The sequence below is a fragment of the Amaranthus tricolor genome, chromosome 8 (assembly GCF_026212465.1).
Source record: "Amaranthus tricolor cultivar Red isolate AtriRed21 chromosome 8, ASM2621246v1, whole genome shotgun sequence".
NCBI lineage: Eukaryota > Viridiplantae > Streptophyta > Magnoliopsida > Caryophyllales > Amaranthaceae > Amaranthus > Amaranthus tricolor.
In genome coordinates, this window is record NC_080054.1 from 16,371,084 (window position 1) to 16,390,794 (window position 19,711).

General features: G+C 30.6%; 3 protein-coding genes across 3 annotated transcripts; 1 reads left to right on the forward strand and 2 right to left on the reverse strand.

Moving 5' to 3' along the window:
* Positions 1–790: 790 nt before the first annotated feature.
* Positions 791–5,761, forward strand: LOC130821216 (putative glucose-6-phosphate 1-epimerase). The gene is made up of 10 exons (XM_057686894.1): positions 791–945; positions 1,065–1,186; positions 2,055–2,172; positions 2,260–2,311; positions 2,940–3,077; positions 3,397–3,495; positions 4,595–4,692; positions 5,074–5,181; positions 5,265–5,346; positions 5,523–5,761. The coding sequence occupies exons 1-10, from the start codon at positions 872–874 to the stop codon at positions 5,586–5,588; spliced, it is 957 nt and encodes a 318-aa protein (XP_057542877.1). The 5' UTR covers positions 791–871; the 3' UTR covers positions 5,589–5,761.
* A 1,703-nt stretch (positions 5,762–7,464) lies between these two features.
* Positions 7,465–8,815, reverse strand: LOC130821217 (syntaxin-112). Its single transcript, XM_057686895.1, has 2 exons — positions 8,730–8,815; positions 7,465–8,540 (listed from the first exon to the last, which is right to left on the reverse strand). The coding sequence occupies exon 2, from the start codon at positions 8,511–8,513 to the stop codon at positions 7,608–7,610; it is 906 nt and encodes a 301-aa protein (XP_057542878.1). The 5' UTR covers positions 8,514–8,540; positions 8,730–8,815; the 3' UTR covers positions 7,465–7,607.
* A 3,847-nt stretch (positions 8,816–12,662) lies between these two features.
* Positions 12,663–14,943, reverse strand: LOC130821218 (peroxidase 56-like). Its single transcript, XM_057686896.1, has 4 exons — positions 14,666–14,943; positions 14,398–14,583; positions 14,129–14,294; positions 12,663–13,364 (listed from the first exon to the last, which is right to left on the reverse strand). Exons 1-4 carry the CDS (start codon positions 14,882–14,884, stop codon positions 12,952–12,954), a joined length of 984 nt encoding a protein of 327 aa, XP_057542879.1. The 5' UTR covers positions 14,885–14,943; the 3' UTR covers positions 12,663–12,951.
* Positions 14,944–19,711: the final 4,768 nt, after the last annotated feature.

The following is a 19,711-nucleotide window of genomic DNA, read 5'->3' on the forward strand; positions in this document are numbered from 1 at the left end:
TATTTAATGTTTTAATATCCACATAATACGAAACATTTTAAATAGGAAAAAATGTCAAAAAATACCTAAAAATTGTTTTTTTTTCCCAAAGAGTACCATAAAAAAGTTTTGTCAAAAAATAACAAAATTTTTTCTTTTCTAAAGAGTACCAATTAACGTTTTCATTCAGTTGACCGTCAAAATTTTTTTCCAATTCAATTTCCTCACTGTTGTCTTTCTCTACTTTTTACTCAAAATCGAAGTTAAATTGGAAAAGAAATTAAAGATGAGCAAGAAGAATTTTTGATTTTGACCAGTCAACCGTTTTATTTAACGGTCAACTGAAGGAAAAACGTTACTTGGTACTCTTTAAAAAAGAAAAAATCTTGTTAGGTATTTTTTAACTAAACTTTTTTATTAGGTACTTTTTAAATTTTTTTTATCAGGTACTTTTTGACACTTTTTCCTTTTAAATATAATTAATAGAATTTTGTTCTCCGTTGCCTATAATATTCCGAATTCAAAGAACAATATTAGACTATCTGATGAGCAAAATATCACCTCTTTGTTTTCAAATGTTCTTCCAATTCATTTTTTCGCAAATTCCAATATAAACTTTAAAATCAAATAATTTTAATTGTAAATTTTAAAAATTCTTAAGCGTTGATAATTAAAAAGTATATATTAAAATGAATTTAACAAGATTTCAAATCAATATATTTCTTATAATGAAAAATTATAGTCAAAATTTAACTCTAAAATTTTATGTATTTTATTTGAGAAAACAAACGGAGGAAGTATTGAAAAATAAGTCGTCCTGTAATTGTAAGGGTACAATTATAATTTATAAATGTGATCTGATTTGCACCGCGATAAACTCTCCAATTAAAAAATGGCGATGCTTTCAATATCGGCTTCCCTTCCCACCACCACTTCTCTCAAACTCCATTCCCCAAATCAACATCGGTAACTCATTCTCACTCTCATTCCACCGATTGCTTTAATAATTTCGATTCACTTTCAATTACATATTTACATTGGTTTTCCACAACTTATTTTGATTTCGTTTGCATTTTGTTAAATAGGTGGTTAAGAATGAATATGAGATTATCAGCAAGTATTAATGGTGCTATTACTACTTGTGATGGTGTGAAATTGACTGAAGGAGTTGGGAATCTTCCTAAAGTTGTTCTCACTTCTCCTCATGGTAGGTCACTAATTTGATTGCTCACTTTTTGTTATGTTTTCTTTAACATTCCTTCCATTATGCAATGCAATTTCTTTTTATCTGAGAATTTCTTATAATTGATTGTCGTTGTTGATTTTGGATCCGAGGATTCTCTAATTTCCTGCAAACTTTTGGCCCATTTTAACAAAATGGGTACCCAATTGTGAATTAGGTAACAATGGGTAGGATTAGTAGCAGAAAATGGGTACCCATTTACGATTCAAGTGTAGCAAACCCAGGACTTTAGGCAGGTCCGACCCTGACCTTTTAGGGCCCTGGGCTGAAAATTAACTTGGGCAAACAATAAGGGTCACTGTAGGCTAAATTTTAGTATATAGTAGTATGACTTATCTACACAACTGATACAAATGGAGACTAATTCACTCCCATTTTAAAATTTTAACTTAGAATATAATTCTGTACTTTACTGAATACCCATGAAGATAAAATGACAAGGTCAGTTTTCTATTTCCCAAATCACTACTAATTTTTTTAGTACAATTTAAAACACACACAAAAAAAAAAATTTATAGATGTAACAAGAGTGACTAATACCCCTTTAATGTTTGTCATTTTATTCCAATGGACAACCTTGATCAATTAATGTTTTTTGGGAACACCAAAGTTTATACCTTTAATGGGAAGGTGAGTACTTTGTCTTAAAACATAGAGTCAAAAATTTAGAGAACAAATATTCTATATATACTACAATTTCTCTGATTTTTTTAGTGTGTGTCATAGTCGGCCTTTGCTCACTAGTTACTCCGCCCGGTGCTTATTGCGAACCTAGTAGTAGATTATTAGCAGTGGTATAATGATTGGTTAACAAAAGGATTGAACTTTGAAGGAAGTGAGGCTGAGGTGTACCTGTTTGGAGCTTGTTTAACTTCATGGAGAATTCCAAATGGCAAAGACCTTCTGTTTGTGAGGCCTGATGCCGTCTTAAATGGCGAGAAACCCATCAGGTTGTTCATCTGTTCCGTTCCTAATTTCTGTTTCTGAAAATGTTTTCTTATACATGATCACTGATGTCGTAATCTTTAAAATGATAGTGGAGGAATCCCACATTGTTTTCCTCAGTTTGGACCTGGGAAAATACAGCAGGTATGAATTATGATTACGAATAATTCTATTCCTTTTACATTGGTGTAGTCTAAACTTTTAAGTACCTGGGCACACCATCTATATGTTATTCACACATCTGCTAGTTTGGGTTGATGAAAGAGTTGAATTTTTGGCGTGACCGACAAATTCACATTCATGAATTGTATTTTCTAGCCGATGATAACTAATTTCTGTGGAATAATACTTCATCTTAAACATGTGCATCTTCTTAGATTCTCATTACCACTCAATACAACCTCTTAGTGGTAATGTATGTTAATGAAATTTCGTGATGACTAGGAGATAATAACGAGAAATGTGGACTAACCATGCTGCAGGAACTTGACCTTACACTTGTTTTACATAGTTCCATAGTTTTTTTTTCTTGAAAGGACATAGTTCAATAGTTGATTGGTTATTAAACAACAATGCTGAGTTTTAGGCTTCTGTGTTGCTTGTCTATCTATTTGTGCCTTTGACTCGGTATCAGAACTTGTAAAAAGTTACTAACTTGTGGGTTACTGATCATGAGAGATTTAGCTTTCTAGTCACTGCTTTTGGTTTGTTGCATTCATGTTTGCTTTGTGTCTATCAAAACTTAATAATGCCATTATCTTTTGTTTTGCAGCATGGCTTTGCAAGGAACGTGGACTGGTCTCTTGTTGGTTCTGAAAATTCAGAAGAGAAACCTGTTGTGACTTTTGAATTGAAGGATAACTCGTACAGTCGTGCAATGTGGGATTTCAGCTTCCATGCTTTGTACAAAGTAAGTTCTGCAATTGAGAAAAAAATGATGGCTCAAGGAAACAGAGTTATATCCTTCTCTGTTTTGATTTACATACACAGGTTTTTTGTTAAATGCTGAGTTGATTATGTTGTCGTTTAAATCATTTAACGGAAAGGAGTAAATCTAACAAAAGCAAGTAACGCTCATTTTTGGAAACTCTTCATTGCTTGAATTTATAGTGGCAATCATGATTCATTGGTGAGGCTTCCCAGTTTACACTGGATGTTGAGATGGTGTTGTGAGTTCTGAGCTTTTGTGAGCAAAACTGATAATTGTTCTTCTCTTCTCATCGTTTCAGGTCATCTTGGATTCCTCTAGCCTTTCAACAGAATTAATTGTCACAAATACAGACAAAAAGGCCTTTACTTTTAGCACTGCCTTGCACACGTACTTCCGGGTGAGTATTCTGCTTAGATTTTCGGCTGGTGAAATGATGTCATATTAATATTGATTATCCTTGCATTTTTCTTATTTTTATCAATGAGAGAATGTCAAAGTAATCTGATGACGTTCTGACTTGAAAATCTGTAACATTCTGATTTGAATAAATCACTATATCAAAGGATTCTGATCTTGCAATGTTATTATCAATAGCTTTTATGTCATTAAACTTGATAATACGCTTACGGGTAGTGATGGCCACAGCCTGAGACTCTGAGTTAGGCAAGTTTCGATTCCAGCTCCATCCAAGTGGAACCTGATTCGGACCGCTAGGGCATGGTCCTGTTCCTGGGTGGTTGAGGGGTCGGTTATGTGGTTCAGTTGCGGCCTGCGAGCTCAATTGCCATTGATCCTTGTTTGGTGAATGTTTTATTCAATACTTATAGAATTCAAACATAGCAAAATACCATAAAAATACCAATAGAAAACTCAAAACACTTTGAATTAGTAAATTGAATTTTCGGTAAAAAAAGAAAATAAACAAAATAATAGAAATTATTTAATGAGATTGAGAGAAAAAGTTGGAAAAGAAATTGAAGGATCAAGAAAGAGGCAATTAAGGAGCGTTTATTACACAATATCACATTTAATCATTCTGACTTTCGTGCTTCCATTTCACCGTTTGTTTTTTTCTTTTGAAATATTATTTATTTTTTACTCAATAAACCATACAAGTGAAAGACATGTCTATGGGCCCTGGAAGGGTGCACTCTAGGCTTACCTCTAGGGAATCGTCTGGTCGTAATTCCAGGGTTTGGTCCGGTCCGGTTCTTTGGACACGTTCAGTTCGGTTCATCGGTTCATTCTGTCAGCAGAACCATGATTATGTCATATTTAAAACCACCCTTGATCCGCATTTTGAATCGGTTCCATGCAGTGTCGGTTTGGATCGGTTACGGTTCGTTTTTCGGTTACCCCGCCTAATGGGCCATGGCCATTACTACTTATGGTTCCTACTTCCTAGTGAAGAGAGAAGCATAATAAATCATTGGGGTTACAGGAGCGGAGTTATATTTGTTATGCACTTATTCTGGATTACGTTGTCATTTGTGCAGGCATCCATCACTGGGACAACAGTTACTGGTCTGAAAGGTTGTAAAACACTGAACAAAGATCCAGATCCTAAAAATCCTCTGGAGGGTGTTGAGGAGAGGTAATATCCTAATTCTTTATCCAACTTTGTAATTGATTATTTTTTGTGAGTTGAGTTGGCTGAGCTGAGATGTGTGACAATTTGTTGCTGATGGCATATCTTCTTTGGTGTTTCTTGTTCGTTATTTTAGATTTTTCAGTTAATGTATGTCATGATATCCATTTGAAATTGATTCTTCCAATTACCCTTGTTTGAAGTGGCGAATTGCTTCATTCTGACACAGAATAAAAATGCATGTGTTTCTCCAGCACAGTGATGTCAATGGTTATCTACTTGAATGTTGAAAAGTTGGATTAGAGTATGCGTTTATGAAGTGCAGTAGAGAATAAACGCGGTTTGGATTTTTGATCTCGTCAATTGACAATTATTTTGACATTTCAGGGATGTGGTGACGTTTCCTGGATTTGTGGACTGTGTATATCTTGATGCACCAAATGAATTGCTTCTCGAAAATGGATTGGGTGACAAAATACTAATCAAGAATACCAAGTAATGTCTTATTTCATATTACTATATATTCCCTTGCAATCAGGGATTGGCATCCACATTCCTCACACTAATCACCTATGCAGCTGGTCAGATGCGGTCTTGTGGAACCCACATCGGCAGATGGAGGCATGTTACAAAGATTTTGTTTGCGTGGAAAACGCTGAGGTAGTCATTGTCTTTTCTCAGCAATTAATTTGATTTAATTTTTTATTCATCATCTAAGATTCGAGTTTTAAGCGACATCCTAGTCAAAATGACATTCATTGTAAGAGAGTTCTTTTGGGACCTGTATGGTTGCGAAAACCTCAAATTTTGATGTACAATGTTCATCTGTGATGCAGATTAATGAAGTCGAGCTGCAACCTGAGCAATCTTGGACCGCAACAATGCAGCTTAGTATAGCTTAGGATGGATAATCCGGTTACATATTCAAGGGATAACTATATCAGTCTGTGATCTAGGAAGGAAGATCTTCATTGTCTTTATCTATAAAATAATTTTGTCATACCATTATACACAGCTATTAATTTATTGAAATAATGCAGTATTGTACTGCATATGCAATGCTGTCTTAAACTCATTTCTTCCACAATTTTTCTAATTGTATTTAGGGTTTGATAGATACAAAAACCCGTGATTCCAAATTGTAATTCCAAAATCACAAAGTTAATTTTCTGTTCGCAACATTTTTGTACACCCTTCTTAGCGTAATAGTTTTTCCATCAAACTAAACAAAAAAAAGAATACTAACCATTCCACGGAAATATTTTTCGCTCAAACCAAACACCTCTTATTTTGTGCCTTATTGATATTCCACGGAAACTTTTATCTCTCAAACCAAACACCCTTTGTGTTAGGCCGTGAAAATTCGTCACATGATTGCCCTATGGGTCCACTCGTGTAGACACACCCATGGAGCACCTATGGGCTTGGGCTCACAAGCCCACGGGTAATAAGTGTCGATTTACATACAACATTTAATGAGTTTCAGTCTTTCTCAAAACCATATGCTAGTAGGAGGATTAACTCATCTAATATATATGCAAGTCCACAACCCACTATTTTATCGATGTGAAATCTTGTCTCAGATGTGAAGTATTTTCAACACTTTGTTTGTGCCTATTTAACACAAGAGGTTGACCTATAAACTTCATAGATAGAATACAGATGAATAGCAAAGTACAAACATATTATTATTACAGATATTTCATGATATACCACTGAGTTTCTTCGAAATTCACCATATACTACATGAAATGTTTTAATTCACCATATACGATTGAGTTTATGTCCGTTAGCATAGAATACCATTAATAACAACTGCCGTCAGTGTGTCGTCAACACTTCCTTCCTCTAGGGTTCTCTCCATTGAATTCCTCCATTTCCCTCTCTCTCCTCATCGAGAAGGTACTAATTTCTCTTTAATTTCTGAATTTATCATCAAGAAAATTAAATTCAAGCTTCCACAATCGTTCCCCATAATGGTTGGCCTGAGATTCTTCCTTTTTTTATTCACTTGTGCTTCTTCTGATGATGTTAATTTGCAGGAGAGTTCTTTCTTGATAATTGCTCAATTGTCTGAAACAATCGGCTATACTTTAATTCTTTACATTAAGGATATTCATAGCGTTTTCTTAAATTGTCTTGCAAATTCTAAAAGTTTTGAAGTTAAAATTGCGGCGATGTATGGCGCGAATAATTTCATCCAGTGTATTAAAAATTCTGGTGATAAAGATTCGTTTCGGGACCTCTTGCCTGCGATGATGAACATTTTACCTGACGCTTGGAATGCTTCTCAAGAATCTACTGCTCGGGAGGCAATTATTGTGTTGATAGAGTTGGCAAAATCCAATCCTCGATTATTAATAACGATTCAGATCGGAAAACTGATTGATTTTATGTTGCAAATGGCAAGAGCAGAGCAATTGGACGAGGGAACAAGACATTTGGCTATTGAATTTGTTATCACTATTCAAAAAATTGATTCAAAATCTCAAATCAAAATTTGAAAAATTTGAAGCTTGAATTTAATTTTCTTGATGATAAATTCAGAAATTAAAGAGAAATTAGTACCTTCTCGATGAGGAGAGAGAGAGGGAAATGGAGTCAATGGAGAGAACCCTAGAGGAAGGAAGTGTTGACGGCACACTGACGACATTTGTCATTAATGGTATTCTGTGCTAACGGACGTAAACTCAATAGTATATAGTGAATTAAAACATTTCATGTGGTATATGTTGAATTTCGAAGTAACTTAGTGGTATATCATGAAATATCCGTTATTATTATTATCAAGGAAATCTTTTCTACATCTTGCCTATTGCAACCCGAAACAAGCCAAGAGAATTGACAAGTTAGGTTAAACTACAATTAGATTCATTTACATTTAATACTTAAAATCCTCAACAACCCTAAACATAAAATTATCATCTCAGTGCAAGTAAGGAAATAAGACACACCAACAAGATGATAAATCCAATACCCCAAACCCAATACACCCATCTTCTGTTTTTCTTCATCTGTTTTGCATAGTAAAGATTATTAGTCCCTCCACTGATATAATCCCCTGCATTCACCACATTCTGCTCAATATCATTGATTTGTTCCCCTTGTTTCTCTATCAAAACCGCCATATCAAGAAACACTTGATGTAATTTATTCAAGCTCCTCTGAATATCTTTCACAATCTCGTACCTCCCCTTCTCGTCCATATCTGCCCCTCCGATTCGGCCCTCAAAAACCTCGATTTGCAAGCTGCCCGACATCAGTTTCTCCACAATTTCTTCACTGGGTTCCTCTCCTGTAGCCCTGAAATACTTTCTCCTGAAATCATCCTTATTATCATGGATGATTATTTCCCGTAAACCAGTAAAATCGTTGATCATATCCTTGAATTTAATCCTTAACCCATTAGTAACTTCCACTCTAGTTCTATCCACAGAACTTAATTCTTGAAATGTAATCGAGTTCCTTTGATTTTGAATATTAGCTTTGTCAAGCGAATTCATGCGCGAATTCAGAGACTTAACCTTTCGAAGGATAGTAATGGTGTCAGAATCCATTCGATCTCTTAACCCTCTGAGTAATTTAGTACTATGTGTAGTTTTTGATTCTTCATGAAGAGACTGAAGATCTTGAAGAAAATTATTAATTTCTTCCATTTGGGCTTTTATTGAATTAACTTCTTCAAAGAAAACAGAGAGGTTTTCTTGATCAATTGGGTTTAATTGTTGCCATGTTTCTGCATCAGAATTCTCTGTTTCATTGTCTGATTGGATTTGCTTCTTTAAATCCACATAATTTAAGAACGATCTTGTCATCAAATCATTCATCTTGTGGGATAATTTCTGAAAATATACCTGTACATGCACAACCAGATCATAAGAAAACTGAAAATTTTCAAACAATAATGGCAACAAATTCAATCAAAACATCCAATTATGATGAACTACATAAAAAAAAATACAATAAAATTTATGGGTTTTCAACAAATTCTTGATTTTGAAAACTAAACAGGAAATCTGAAATTTGAAAATTGAAAATTTAACCTCAATACTATAGTGAATATGAGTCGTCTTCTATCTTTTCTCTATAACGGCTAATTTTTTGAAATTTCTGTTCTCCTTGCTTCTACAGTTATTTGTCTGTTTTCAAAACTTCTTTGTACGTGGAAGTATTAAGAGTATTTATAGCGGACTAGGATATTTTTTTTTATCACAAATTCTTATTTGAGAAAAGACGGTTTTCAAAAGTCAAGCCAAAATTTAATTTATGGTAACTTAAAAACAAAATTGATGTGTGCGTGTAAAGTGAAATGTGAAAAGTCACATAATATATTTGGGATTATAATAACATTTATTTGGGTTATAACATAATATATTTGATATTATACAAGCATATATTTGAGGGTTATAACATAATTTATTTGGAATTATAACATAATATATTTGAAGTTATAACAAAATATATATATATATATATATATATATATATATATATATATATATATATATATATATATATATATATATATATATATATATATATATATATATATATATATATATATATATATATATATATATATATTTGAGGTTATAACTTAATATATATGGGGTTATAACATTATATATTTATAGTTATAACAATATATATTTGAGGTTATAATATAATATATTTGGTGATATAACATTATATATTTATAGTTATAACAATATGTATTTGAGGTTATAATATAATATATATGGGGTTATAACAACATATATTTGAGATTATAACATAATATATTTGGTGATATAAAAATATTATAACCTCAAACACAGATCATTATATACTCAACTAAATATATTATGTTATAATCCCAAATATATTTTATGTTAAACCACAAATGTATGTTATTATAACTCATGTTATAACATCAAATATATATTGTTATAAGTTCAAATAAATTATGTTATAACTCCAAATAAATTATGTTATAACTCAAAATATATGCTGATATAACACCAAATATATTATGGTATAACCCCAAATAAATATTAGGCAAAATGTTAAAAAACTACCTAACATAAATCCCATTTTGCAAATAACTACCTTAAATAAAAATTTTTGCAAAAAACTACCTTACATAATCCATTTTTTTGCAAAAGACTACCTTGTAACGGAATTGGGCGTTTGACCGGCATATTTAACCGTTGACCATCACATGCCTTGCACGTGGTCCCTTTATTATTGATCAAATGCTTGATAGTAGGAACAGCAGCACGAATACGAGTATCATCCGTAATATTCTGTGAGTCATCAAGAGGTACATTCAAATCAGCTCTAACAAAAACCTTTTTCCCCTTAAAATCAGAAGAAGTTAGGTCTCCAACACTCTTCTTAGCCATAGAAGCAACACCTCGAATAGGTTCAGAAGAAACAGAACTGAATGCGTGAATCTTGGAAAGAACATGGTGTGAGAAAGACGCATCAGAAGCTGATCCAGAAAACCCTAATCGACGGAAAGGGGGACGGAGAGTGGAAGCGAAATGGATGAAGGAAGGTGATGAAGAAGAAGAAGTTGAAGGAGAAGACGAAGAATTGAGGAGAGTGAAGTAAGATGATGGAGGTACTGAGGAAGCCATTGCAATGGGGATTTGAGAATAACGGAGGAATAATTGAATGGACAAATGGGGATTTGTGGAAGATATAGTTATGAGTGAGGAATAAAGGGACCACGTGCAAGGCACGTGATGGTCAACGGTTAAATGTGCCGGTCAAACGCCCAATTCCGTTACAAGGTAGTCTTTTGCAAAAAAATGGATTATGTAAGGTAGTTTTTTGCAAAAATTTTTATTTAAGGTAGTTATTTGCAAAATGGGGTTTATGTTAGGTAGTTTTTTAACATTTTGCCTAAATATTATTATAACCCAAAATATATTATGTGACTTTTTACATTTTACTTCACACGGGCGCGTCAGTTTTTTTTTAAATTAATATAAATTATATTTGGGCTAGACTTAAGAGAGTCGTCTTTACAAAATATGCTGTTTTTTTATTTTCATTCGCAGGCTTGCTTTAAGCCCAAGTTTTACCACATTTAAATATTATAGGAAATCCAAAAATAAGCCCAGCCCATAGTCAATGCCCAATCAAGCCCGGTTATGTGTAAGAGACAGTTTCTTTGAAAGATTATCCTTAATTAGTCAATCCATTATCATTATTTAGTTTAATTAAACTTTAATAAGTTGGGTTTAGAGTAGTCTCTCAGAGAGACGGTCTCAGAGGAGATTGACTGATTGGGCTATCCAATCTAAGCTTGCGCCAACAGTAAAAACTTTTTGCAAATTGTTGGGTCCAATGACCATACATATGTGACTACACTGATAGTTGAGAGACGATTTCTCAAAGAGACTATCCAATTTGGACCGGCCCAATATTAAAAGAAAAAAAAAAGAATTTCTAGCACTGCCTTCATGAAAATTGTTATTGGTAGAAAATTCTATCACCGGCATAACTCCAAGCATTTTAGAATTTAAGAACATCAAATATGAAGAACTAACATCACTCCAAGTCTCCAACGATGCTTAAACACAACATCAGATGCAATAATTTGATGATTAAAGGACTGAGGTGAGAGATCAAAGGGAGTCACGTGCATCATGAAGGAGTTGTGCTGGTCTTCACAAACGACAACCGTAAAAATGGGTGGTGCATAGATGCTTTTAACTAAGGTAGGGGGCTGGCGGTGTTTTGGCTGTAGTTGCTGAGATGAATGAATTGAAGAATGGTGGTGAATCCAAGAATCCTCCTCCTTGTGTAGTTAACGAGAATTGATTTAACGGAATTTACTATGGATTTGGTAAAGTTGAAATCTTGTTATTATCATGTAGAAAAAACTAAAAAAATATGATACTGTTCGTGTTTCTCTAAAACTGATTGCCACCATATAAAATTTCCCTTAAAATAAGTATATCATTATCATTTAAAATTTGAGTTTTCTTAATTCGCATTTTAAAAATGATTATTAAGAGAATTTTTTTTCAAAACTTGATAAATAAAGTAAAATAAGTTTTCACAAATTCTTATATGAGACGGTCTCACAATGAGACATGAAACTTTTAGCGTATATAATGACCTTTTGTATGGATAAATTATAATCAGTTTTCCAAAGCACATTAATGCACATTCTTTGGATCACACGATCCCACGATTTAATTCTACTGATTTTGATCCTACCTCTTAATGATTCTAAATAGAATTGCACGCCTAACAACCTTGATATAGATAGTAGATACTACTCGGACTTTGAGTTTGTTGACTTTGAGTCTGTTTTGTAAAGATTATTATATTAGTTGCGTACTTGCATTTAACTCCAGTAACTCTTGCTAAAGGAATATTTGTTTTAGAACTTGAGTTTTAATCTTATTTCTAATTATTCTTGGATAAAAATTATAAAACATTAAAATTAATAAAATTTACGTTGAAATAAATTAAATAATTTTTTTTTATCAATGAGAATAAAAGCTTGAATATTAGATTCGAATAGGATGAAGTAATAAACAATATATATAACCAATTAGCCCACTGTATATCAAGAAGACATAATTGCTGAGTTGCTTGACTGAGTATGAATATTGAATATGATTAATGTTGTCATCATTTTCTATCTCACATATGATTATTTATTGCTTAATTATACTTGAATATAAGTCCAAAAAGATAAATTAACAACTTATCAAAACAATAATTATGCAGAAAATCATGTCTTGTCACAAGTGTTTTTTTTGGTAAGGTTTAAGTTAATGTTCACGTAGTCCTCTCGTTACTTCAGTTTATCATTCAGGTTATCGGGTTGATTTTAGATTAGTTGCTTTGGATCGGTTTAAAATCGGGTTTTATGTTCACATTAGATTTTACATTAAACTCATTTTTATGTCTGCTCAAATCCAATTCAGTTATAAAATCGGATAAATTTTAAGTAATTAAATTTGATTTGAATACCTCTACAACTTACTTTATAAAAAAAAAATGATGCATGTTTGACAATCACATACATGACTTTTCTTCATTCAACTTGGCGCCAATGATTACAAATCCCTTGATCATTATTTACATTTTAATTTTGCAACTCACACAAAAGTAGGTAATAAAATACAGGTTACAAATGTGGCAAACTTATCCTGTGGAGCATCAACAATTTCAAAGGACACAACATAAGAAAAATAAAATAAAACAACAAAAAAAAAATTTAATTTCCCACATAATTATTTAAATATTTAGTTTTAATTAATTAACCTTTGAACATACTTTTCTTATTTGACCAGCATTCCCAGTTAGAACACCAATCCTACCCATACGAACCATGGAAACTCCAAAATCTTTAAAGAAACTTTCTGCATTTCCACCCTTATGTGTTTGTACATAAGTTTTAGTTTCAACATCATCCAGTAAAGCTGCATCTGATTCAAATAATCCCCTTCTTTTTGACACAAGTTCATAGTAATGTTCATCAAATACCTTTGAACTTCCTGGATCCATTTCTACCAAATTATTTGGTCCATTTTTTAAACATTTCTTCCTCATTGCAGCTACGTAAGAGGGATCCATGGATGGATCAAAGAATTGGTTTCCTTTTCCGGTGAAATTGTACAACCTGTTTAGGAATGAGGAGCATTGTGCTATGCCTATTGTGTGTGCACCTGAAAGATTATTATACAATTTTGTCAATAAAACAAACGTTAATGTTTTATGATTATAATTAGTACATATTATTTAATGGTGTATTGTATAACGACTCATTAAATATAAATATTAAATAATTATGGGTGTTTCTGATTTATGTAAAGTTGATTTTGTTTGGTATTTACGAGTCAATATTTCATCTTTAATGAGACTGATATTTCGAGTTAGCATTTTTGTGTGGTAACAAAGCCACAAGTGATAATTGATTTCCACGTTGATATAAACTTTAGTGAGAACAACATCAGTTACTACTTACTAGTATATTTTACTTGTTTCAAAATTAAGTGAGAATAAAATTTTCAATAAAGAAAAAGTTTTTTTTTTATTTTTTATTTTTTATTTTTTTTTATTTAGAGTTTAAATATTTAAAATAAAAGATTATAACATAATCTGAATTTAGATCAAAATTTTCATTGTCCTGAAAAAAAGAGAGAGTATATAACAGAAAATTAGATTCCTTTTATCATCCTTTCTATTCATAATATCAACTAATTTCTCTAATTAATCACTTTAAGATTATAAGTAATCTCTTTAAAATTTATAAATAATTGATCAAATTCAAGATTGAAAGTATAAATTGAAACAACCCAATAAAAATGATCTCACTGTAAAACCGTCTTATTAAAAATAGGTATAAGGCTGGGATGTAAATGCCCAGCCTTAAAAAGTATACAAGCCTTAAAAAGTATACAAGCAATTGGATAGGGGTATGATCTAGTACCTGATAAGACAACAAGATCCTTGTCATTGAGTCCTCTTTGCTTAAAAGCTTGTTTCAAAGAGCTTATATTGGCAAAGGGTGGTGGCAAATTAGCTAAAGCTTCATTAATCGATGAAACAACACCATCTCTTCTTCCCGTTTCAACTTGCCATGAAGCTCCACCAGTCTACGAAAATTAAATAAGTAATTTTAGTCCTACTAGTAAGTTCTTGAATTATATATGTGAGTGATCCAATTTTGTAGGAAAAACCTAATATGTAATTACATACCTCAACCACAACGTCCCTAGATACCAAAGCTACAATATCAGCACACGAAACAACTCCTGGACAATGTATTTCCAATGCGGTCTTGACCCTCTCTATAACTTCATATCCTCTCAGAATTTTGTTTGGTGGCGCATCTTTCTCAGCTTGTTTTGCAAGAGAATCTAACAGGACGGAAGCATCACAACCCTGCAAACCATAATAAATATAATCAAAACAATGTTACAAAAGACCAATTATGGGTAATACGTAATAAGCAATAATGACGTACCCTAACAAAGCAATCATGATAAAACATTCTCAATAAGGGGCCAGAGAGGGAAGGTGCCACAGACAAAGTCTTTTTAACGACATTACTAGTAATGGTCTCAGCAAGAGGACATGACTCCTTATAAAACCCCACCTTAATATTACCTTCAATTTCAACACTATTTATGATTAAAACAACAACACATAAATGAAAAAAAGATGTTTTAAAATTAGCAGCCATTGTTATATGATCTCTTAGCTTAATTACTATTACAAGGAGTTATGTGCTATGATTCCAATGAATGTAGGAAATGAGCTTACTTATATAGTTGGGTCGTTGTTTGCGCTGTTAACGTGTCAAATCATGCCAACTTAGAGGCTGCTATTCTAAATTTGCATGCTTCCAAAACTTTTTGTATGCATGTTTTTGTAGTAGGTGCTTGGAGCTTGGTTGGTGTTTATAATTCATTACTTGAATATTAGTACTTCTATATGATTTCACAAGCTTCATATGTTGACTTGTATTCAATTATGACTACTTGAATCTTATGAGTATTTTTTTAATAGTAATTCATTATTAATGTTATTAGTTGGAAAGATTATTATATCAGTAATCCAACTTTTTACCTATTTGTTGTGAATAATTTCACCTTTAAATTATTTTCTAATAATCTAACCTTTGTTCTTAGTTGCTATCAGCATAACCTTTTATTTTATAGTAATTCAATTTTGCCTTTAGTTTGCTATCATCATACTCTACTCTATTAGTATGCAGATAGCAAATTATGGCCAAATATTAGTTTGTTAAAAAATAATTCAAAATTAGGATTATTTATGGCAGATGGGTGAAAAATTAGATTATTAATACCAAATTTTCCTTATCATTATCATATTTTACATATATATGAATTAATATATTATTATATAATTACTGGTTTATTAAATAAGTTTACTATTATCAATGTTTGATGATACTTTAAGATTAAAAACTATTAGTAATCTTCTCAAAAAAAAAAAAACTATTAATATATTGGTTTAGGCAGTGTTAATATTATAATTTTCTTATGTTTTACAAGTATTTTCGAAAAAGTTATCATCACCGTGTGAGCTAGTATAAGACTAAGATCTTGAAACCACTATGTTGTAATGTACACCAATATCAAATGCAAATTGTAAAATCAGTTTCAATTTTAGTTAAAAGCCAATAATCACTTTTAGGATGTTAAAAGATGGCTTAGATACTGATAAACATTAATTAACTCGATCTATAAAAAAACTTTGAGTTTTGTTTAGAGTTTAATTGATTGGACGTATTTCTCTTTGCCCTCTTGTTAAAGGGCATCTTTAAAGTATTTTTTATTGATTAAAAAAACACTATATGTCAATATTTAATTATAAATATCTTATTTTTATAATTATGCAATTATTGTTATTTACAACTACATCTACTTAAACTGTTAATCGCAACATATACGACTACTTTGTATTCAATATACAAATGAAGAGTCAAAGGCATTCAGAAAACGTAGTGCCCAAAGAATGTTACTTAGAAGTTATTCTCCCCTTCCTCCTTAATCCCTTATCCTTCATATTTTATAAACTAAAGATAATCATTTTTCCTACGTAACATCAACCAATGAGTCCTCATCTAAAATCCTATCGAAAAAGACTATATCAAATAACGATATAGTAGAGAGTTCAGTATTAAATTTCTTTTATAATAATCGTGACTTTTTCTATATAAAATTTTATTTGATTAAAATTATTATAGTTTTGATATACTATTACTCTAATATAGATGTCGTATAATATTTTTATTAATTATTTGAATTCTTTAACAAAAATCAACCATGTGTACTGGTTGTCAAAAAATCAATAATTACTATTGCTTGACGTGTGGAAATTTTGCACCTCAAACTCTATAAAATCAGTACTCTTTGTTAGAGTCTACTCCCAAAAAATTGGAACGACGTCATTTAGCAAAAAAATTTATGATAAGAGGGTTATTAAAATTGTACGGATAAAGAGAATTAATTTGTATGTGTGAAATCAAGGCTCATAGGATAAATTTAGTTTTATACTCCCCTCATTTTTTATAGTATATTTATTTGAAGTTTAGGTTCTAATATCACAATTTACTAATTTTATTAATAATTTTTTTAATATTTATAATCTCAACATGTTTTTGGGTAACATTTTTTGAATTTTTTATATTTATGATAGTCCCTATAATTTTAAAATTTACTTCATTATATATTCACTAAAAATAGTATCCATACTAATATTCCTATCAAATTTTATTTTATTCGATACAAAACATTCACTTATTTTGAATTTCTCTAAAAATTCAGGAGTAACAACAATGTTGCTACTCTCGCTATAGTCCCTATAATTTTACACTTCTATCTATTTTTAATTTATCTCATTTATTTTGCTTTCATCTTTTGCAATGATCTTCACATTCTCTATTCAAACTTATCAACAAAGTCAATTCTCTTTTAGGGCCAATTCGTCATAGTAGTTGAAGTAGCAATTAGTGTAGCTAATGATGCACATATGCTTCTCTTTATTTTCAAAACCTAATAACTTATAGCAACTCAAAATCATAAATAACTTTTAAGATTTTCTCTATATTTCTTTTTTAAATTTATATTCAATCAACTTCTGTCATTGTCACTTTTATCAATCAACTTCTGTCATTGTCACTTTTATCAATCAATTTACATATTTAATTAGATATAAAAATATCTTGTACGACTACAATTACTTATAGCTAGTAGCTACTTAGACCACTACAAAAAAAAAAACACAAAGTTCCGAAAAAAAAATACCGACTACTCTCAATCAATAGGCATTTTCCGACTAATTTACCGACTGACCATAAACAGTCGGAAGTTCCAACTAAATTCCTACCACGATTGGTAGGAACTTCCAACTTATTATCGACAAAAAAGTTAGTTGTTAAAAATTTCGACAGCGACGTTAGTTGGAAGTTAGTCAGAATCTATGGAGAGGAGCAGTTCGTCAGAGGGTCGTCGGGGATTAGTCGATAGAGATTGTATTCCTTCTATAATTACCCTCAACCACCGAAACAATTTTTCTTCACTCCTTTCACATCTCACTCTCTATAAAACTTTCTTTCTCTTAAATACTTTAATTTCTTTCATATAAAATTATTATATTTACATTATGTCTCAAAATAAACAAGTATTCTTAACACTATTTAGGATTTTTTTTTTTCTTCTGTTAGTTACATTATTTATCATTTCATTAATTTTAGTTATATTTTAATTAATTTACTTTTAGTTATATGCATTATTTATTTTTTTAATGATATATGTTGTATTTAATTTGAAATTTTTTTATGAGCTTTTAGGTGCGGTTATTTTTTTGTAATAATTATAAGTACTTACCCGAAATATTAGTTTTTTTTAATTATATTCTTGTATGTACTATAAAAATGTGTTAGAGATGAGTGAAATATGTTCCTCAAATTTAATGAAATTCAGCATCGTATTATTTACTTACATTAAGTTGCAACAATTAAATCTTACTAAAACTTGTAAAAGAATTATTTGCGAGTTGGAGCTTCAAACTGTGCTCTTGTGCTAATTAGGGCATGTATGTTTATTTTTAAGGCTGTAATTTGTACAAGAGTGCAGTTTTGAAGTTCTAATTTGCAAATTATTCTTAGTAAAATTTGATGTTGCAACTAAACCAATAAGTAAAATTTACGATGTTGAATTTCGTTAGATTTGAGAAACATATATTTAATATTTTCACTTTTTTATAGTACATACGAGGATATATTTAAGAAAAACTATTATTTCTATTTAGTACTTTTAATTTTTACGAAAAAATAACCGTCCTAAAAGCTTATTAAATTTTTTTTAATAACAAATAGCGCTATTGTGCTCCGAAAATTTTCTTACTCATCCTTTTTTTTGTTATATCTACTTGTTTTTGTCATAACTGCAATTGCTGATCATCTAATTTTTTTATAATTAAAATATGACATGCTCCCTGTGTTTTATTGAATTTGTAGGGTGTTTTTATTTTGGTTCGTTCTATTTAATTTATATCATTTTCAATTTTGAATAATGATCCACCACTTTCTTTTTATCTTATTTACACATTTTAACTTTCTTTTAATTTTTCAATATAATTTATTCTCATTATTTATTTATTACCACTTTCTTAAAATTTATTATCTTTCTTTTTAATGCAAATAAAAAAAAAAAGAGTACTAATTAGTTATTAGCGTCCTGAATTATTATTCTTTTATTGAAGCATCTTTTGATACCCTATTTTACCAACTTCGATTATTTTAGCCCAATGATAGAGAAATGCTACCAATGCGACATTATATAAGGATAGATATAAAACAAATTTTCAAATTAGGCGCTGTCTTACTGTTTAATTCAATGTACTTTAAAAACTATAAAGTGATTACTTATAATCTTATAATGATTACTTTTAATCTTAAAGTAATTAATTATAAAATTAAGTAATTATTATAATGTTAAAGTACTAAATTATACCTTTAAAGTGATCACTTATAATCCTAAAGTAGTCACTAACAGTCATAAAAAAAACTAATTGTAACCTGAAAGTAATCACTTATAATTTCAAAGTGATTATTTTATAATCTTAAAATTAGAACTTATATAACTTGCTAATGATATAAAAAAAATAAAATAAATAAATGAGATTAAAAGAAAATATTGATTCATTATCCAAAATTTAAGTTGATGTAAAATATGAGTCGAAGGAATAAATATATTATGTGTCACCTATATGTTCTTTATAATAGTACCGTTTATCCTCAAATAATCATTTAAAAGTCAACGCATATTTTTCTAAATTAATATATAGATCCATGAAATCAGAAATGACGGAGAAATTATGAGAAAAAAAAATTGAAAAATAGATGTGAGATAAAAATATAATAAAAAGTTTATGCTACATAATTGATGAACCTTTATCATTTGTTAGTTTATAATTTTAATAATATATCTAAACCATTACCTAAATATTAATCAATAAACTTGGACAACACACATGCTTG

Coding starts and splice junctions, on each gene's coding strand:
- LOC130821216 (XM_057686894.1), top strand. CDS start 872: ATGGCGATGCTTTCAATATCGGCTTCCCTTCCCACCACCACTTCTCTC. Junction 946..1,064: donor CATTCCCCAAATCAACATCG/GTAACTCATTCT, acceptor TTTGTTAAATAG/GTGGTTAAGAATGAATATGA. Junction 3,078..3,396: donor GCTTCCATGCTTTGTACAAA/GTAAGTTCTGCA, acceptor TCATCGTTTCAG/GTCATCTTGGATTCCTCTAG.
- LOC130821217 (XM_057686895.1), bottom strand. CDS start 8,513: ATGAATGATTTGATGACAAGATCGTTCTTAAATTATGTGGATTTAAAG.
- LOC130821218 (XM_057686896.1), bottom strand. CDS start 14,884: ATGGCTGCTAATTTTAAAACATCTTTTTTTCATTTATGTGTTGTTGTT. Junction 14,584..14,665: donor ATCATGATTGCTTTGTTAGG/GTACGTCATTAT, acceptor TATGGTTTGCAG/GGTTGTGATGCTTCCGTCCT. Junction 13,365..14,128: donor GGATCTTGTTGTCTTATCAG/GTACTAGATCAT, acceptor ATAATCTTTCAG/GTGCACACACAATAGGCATA.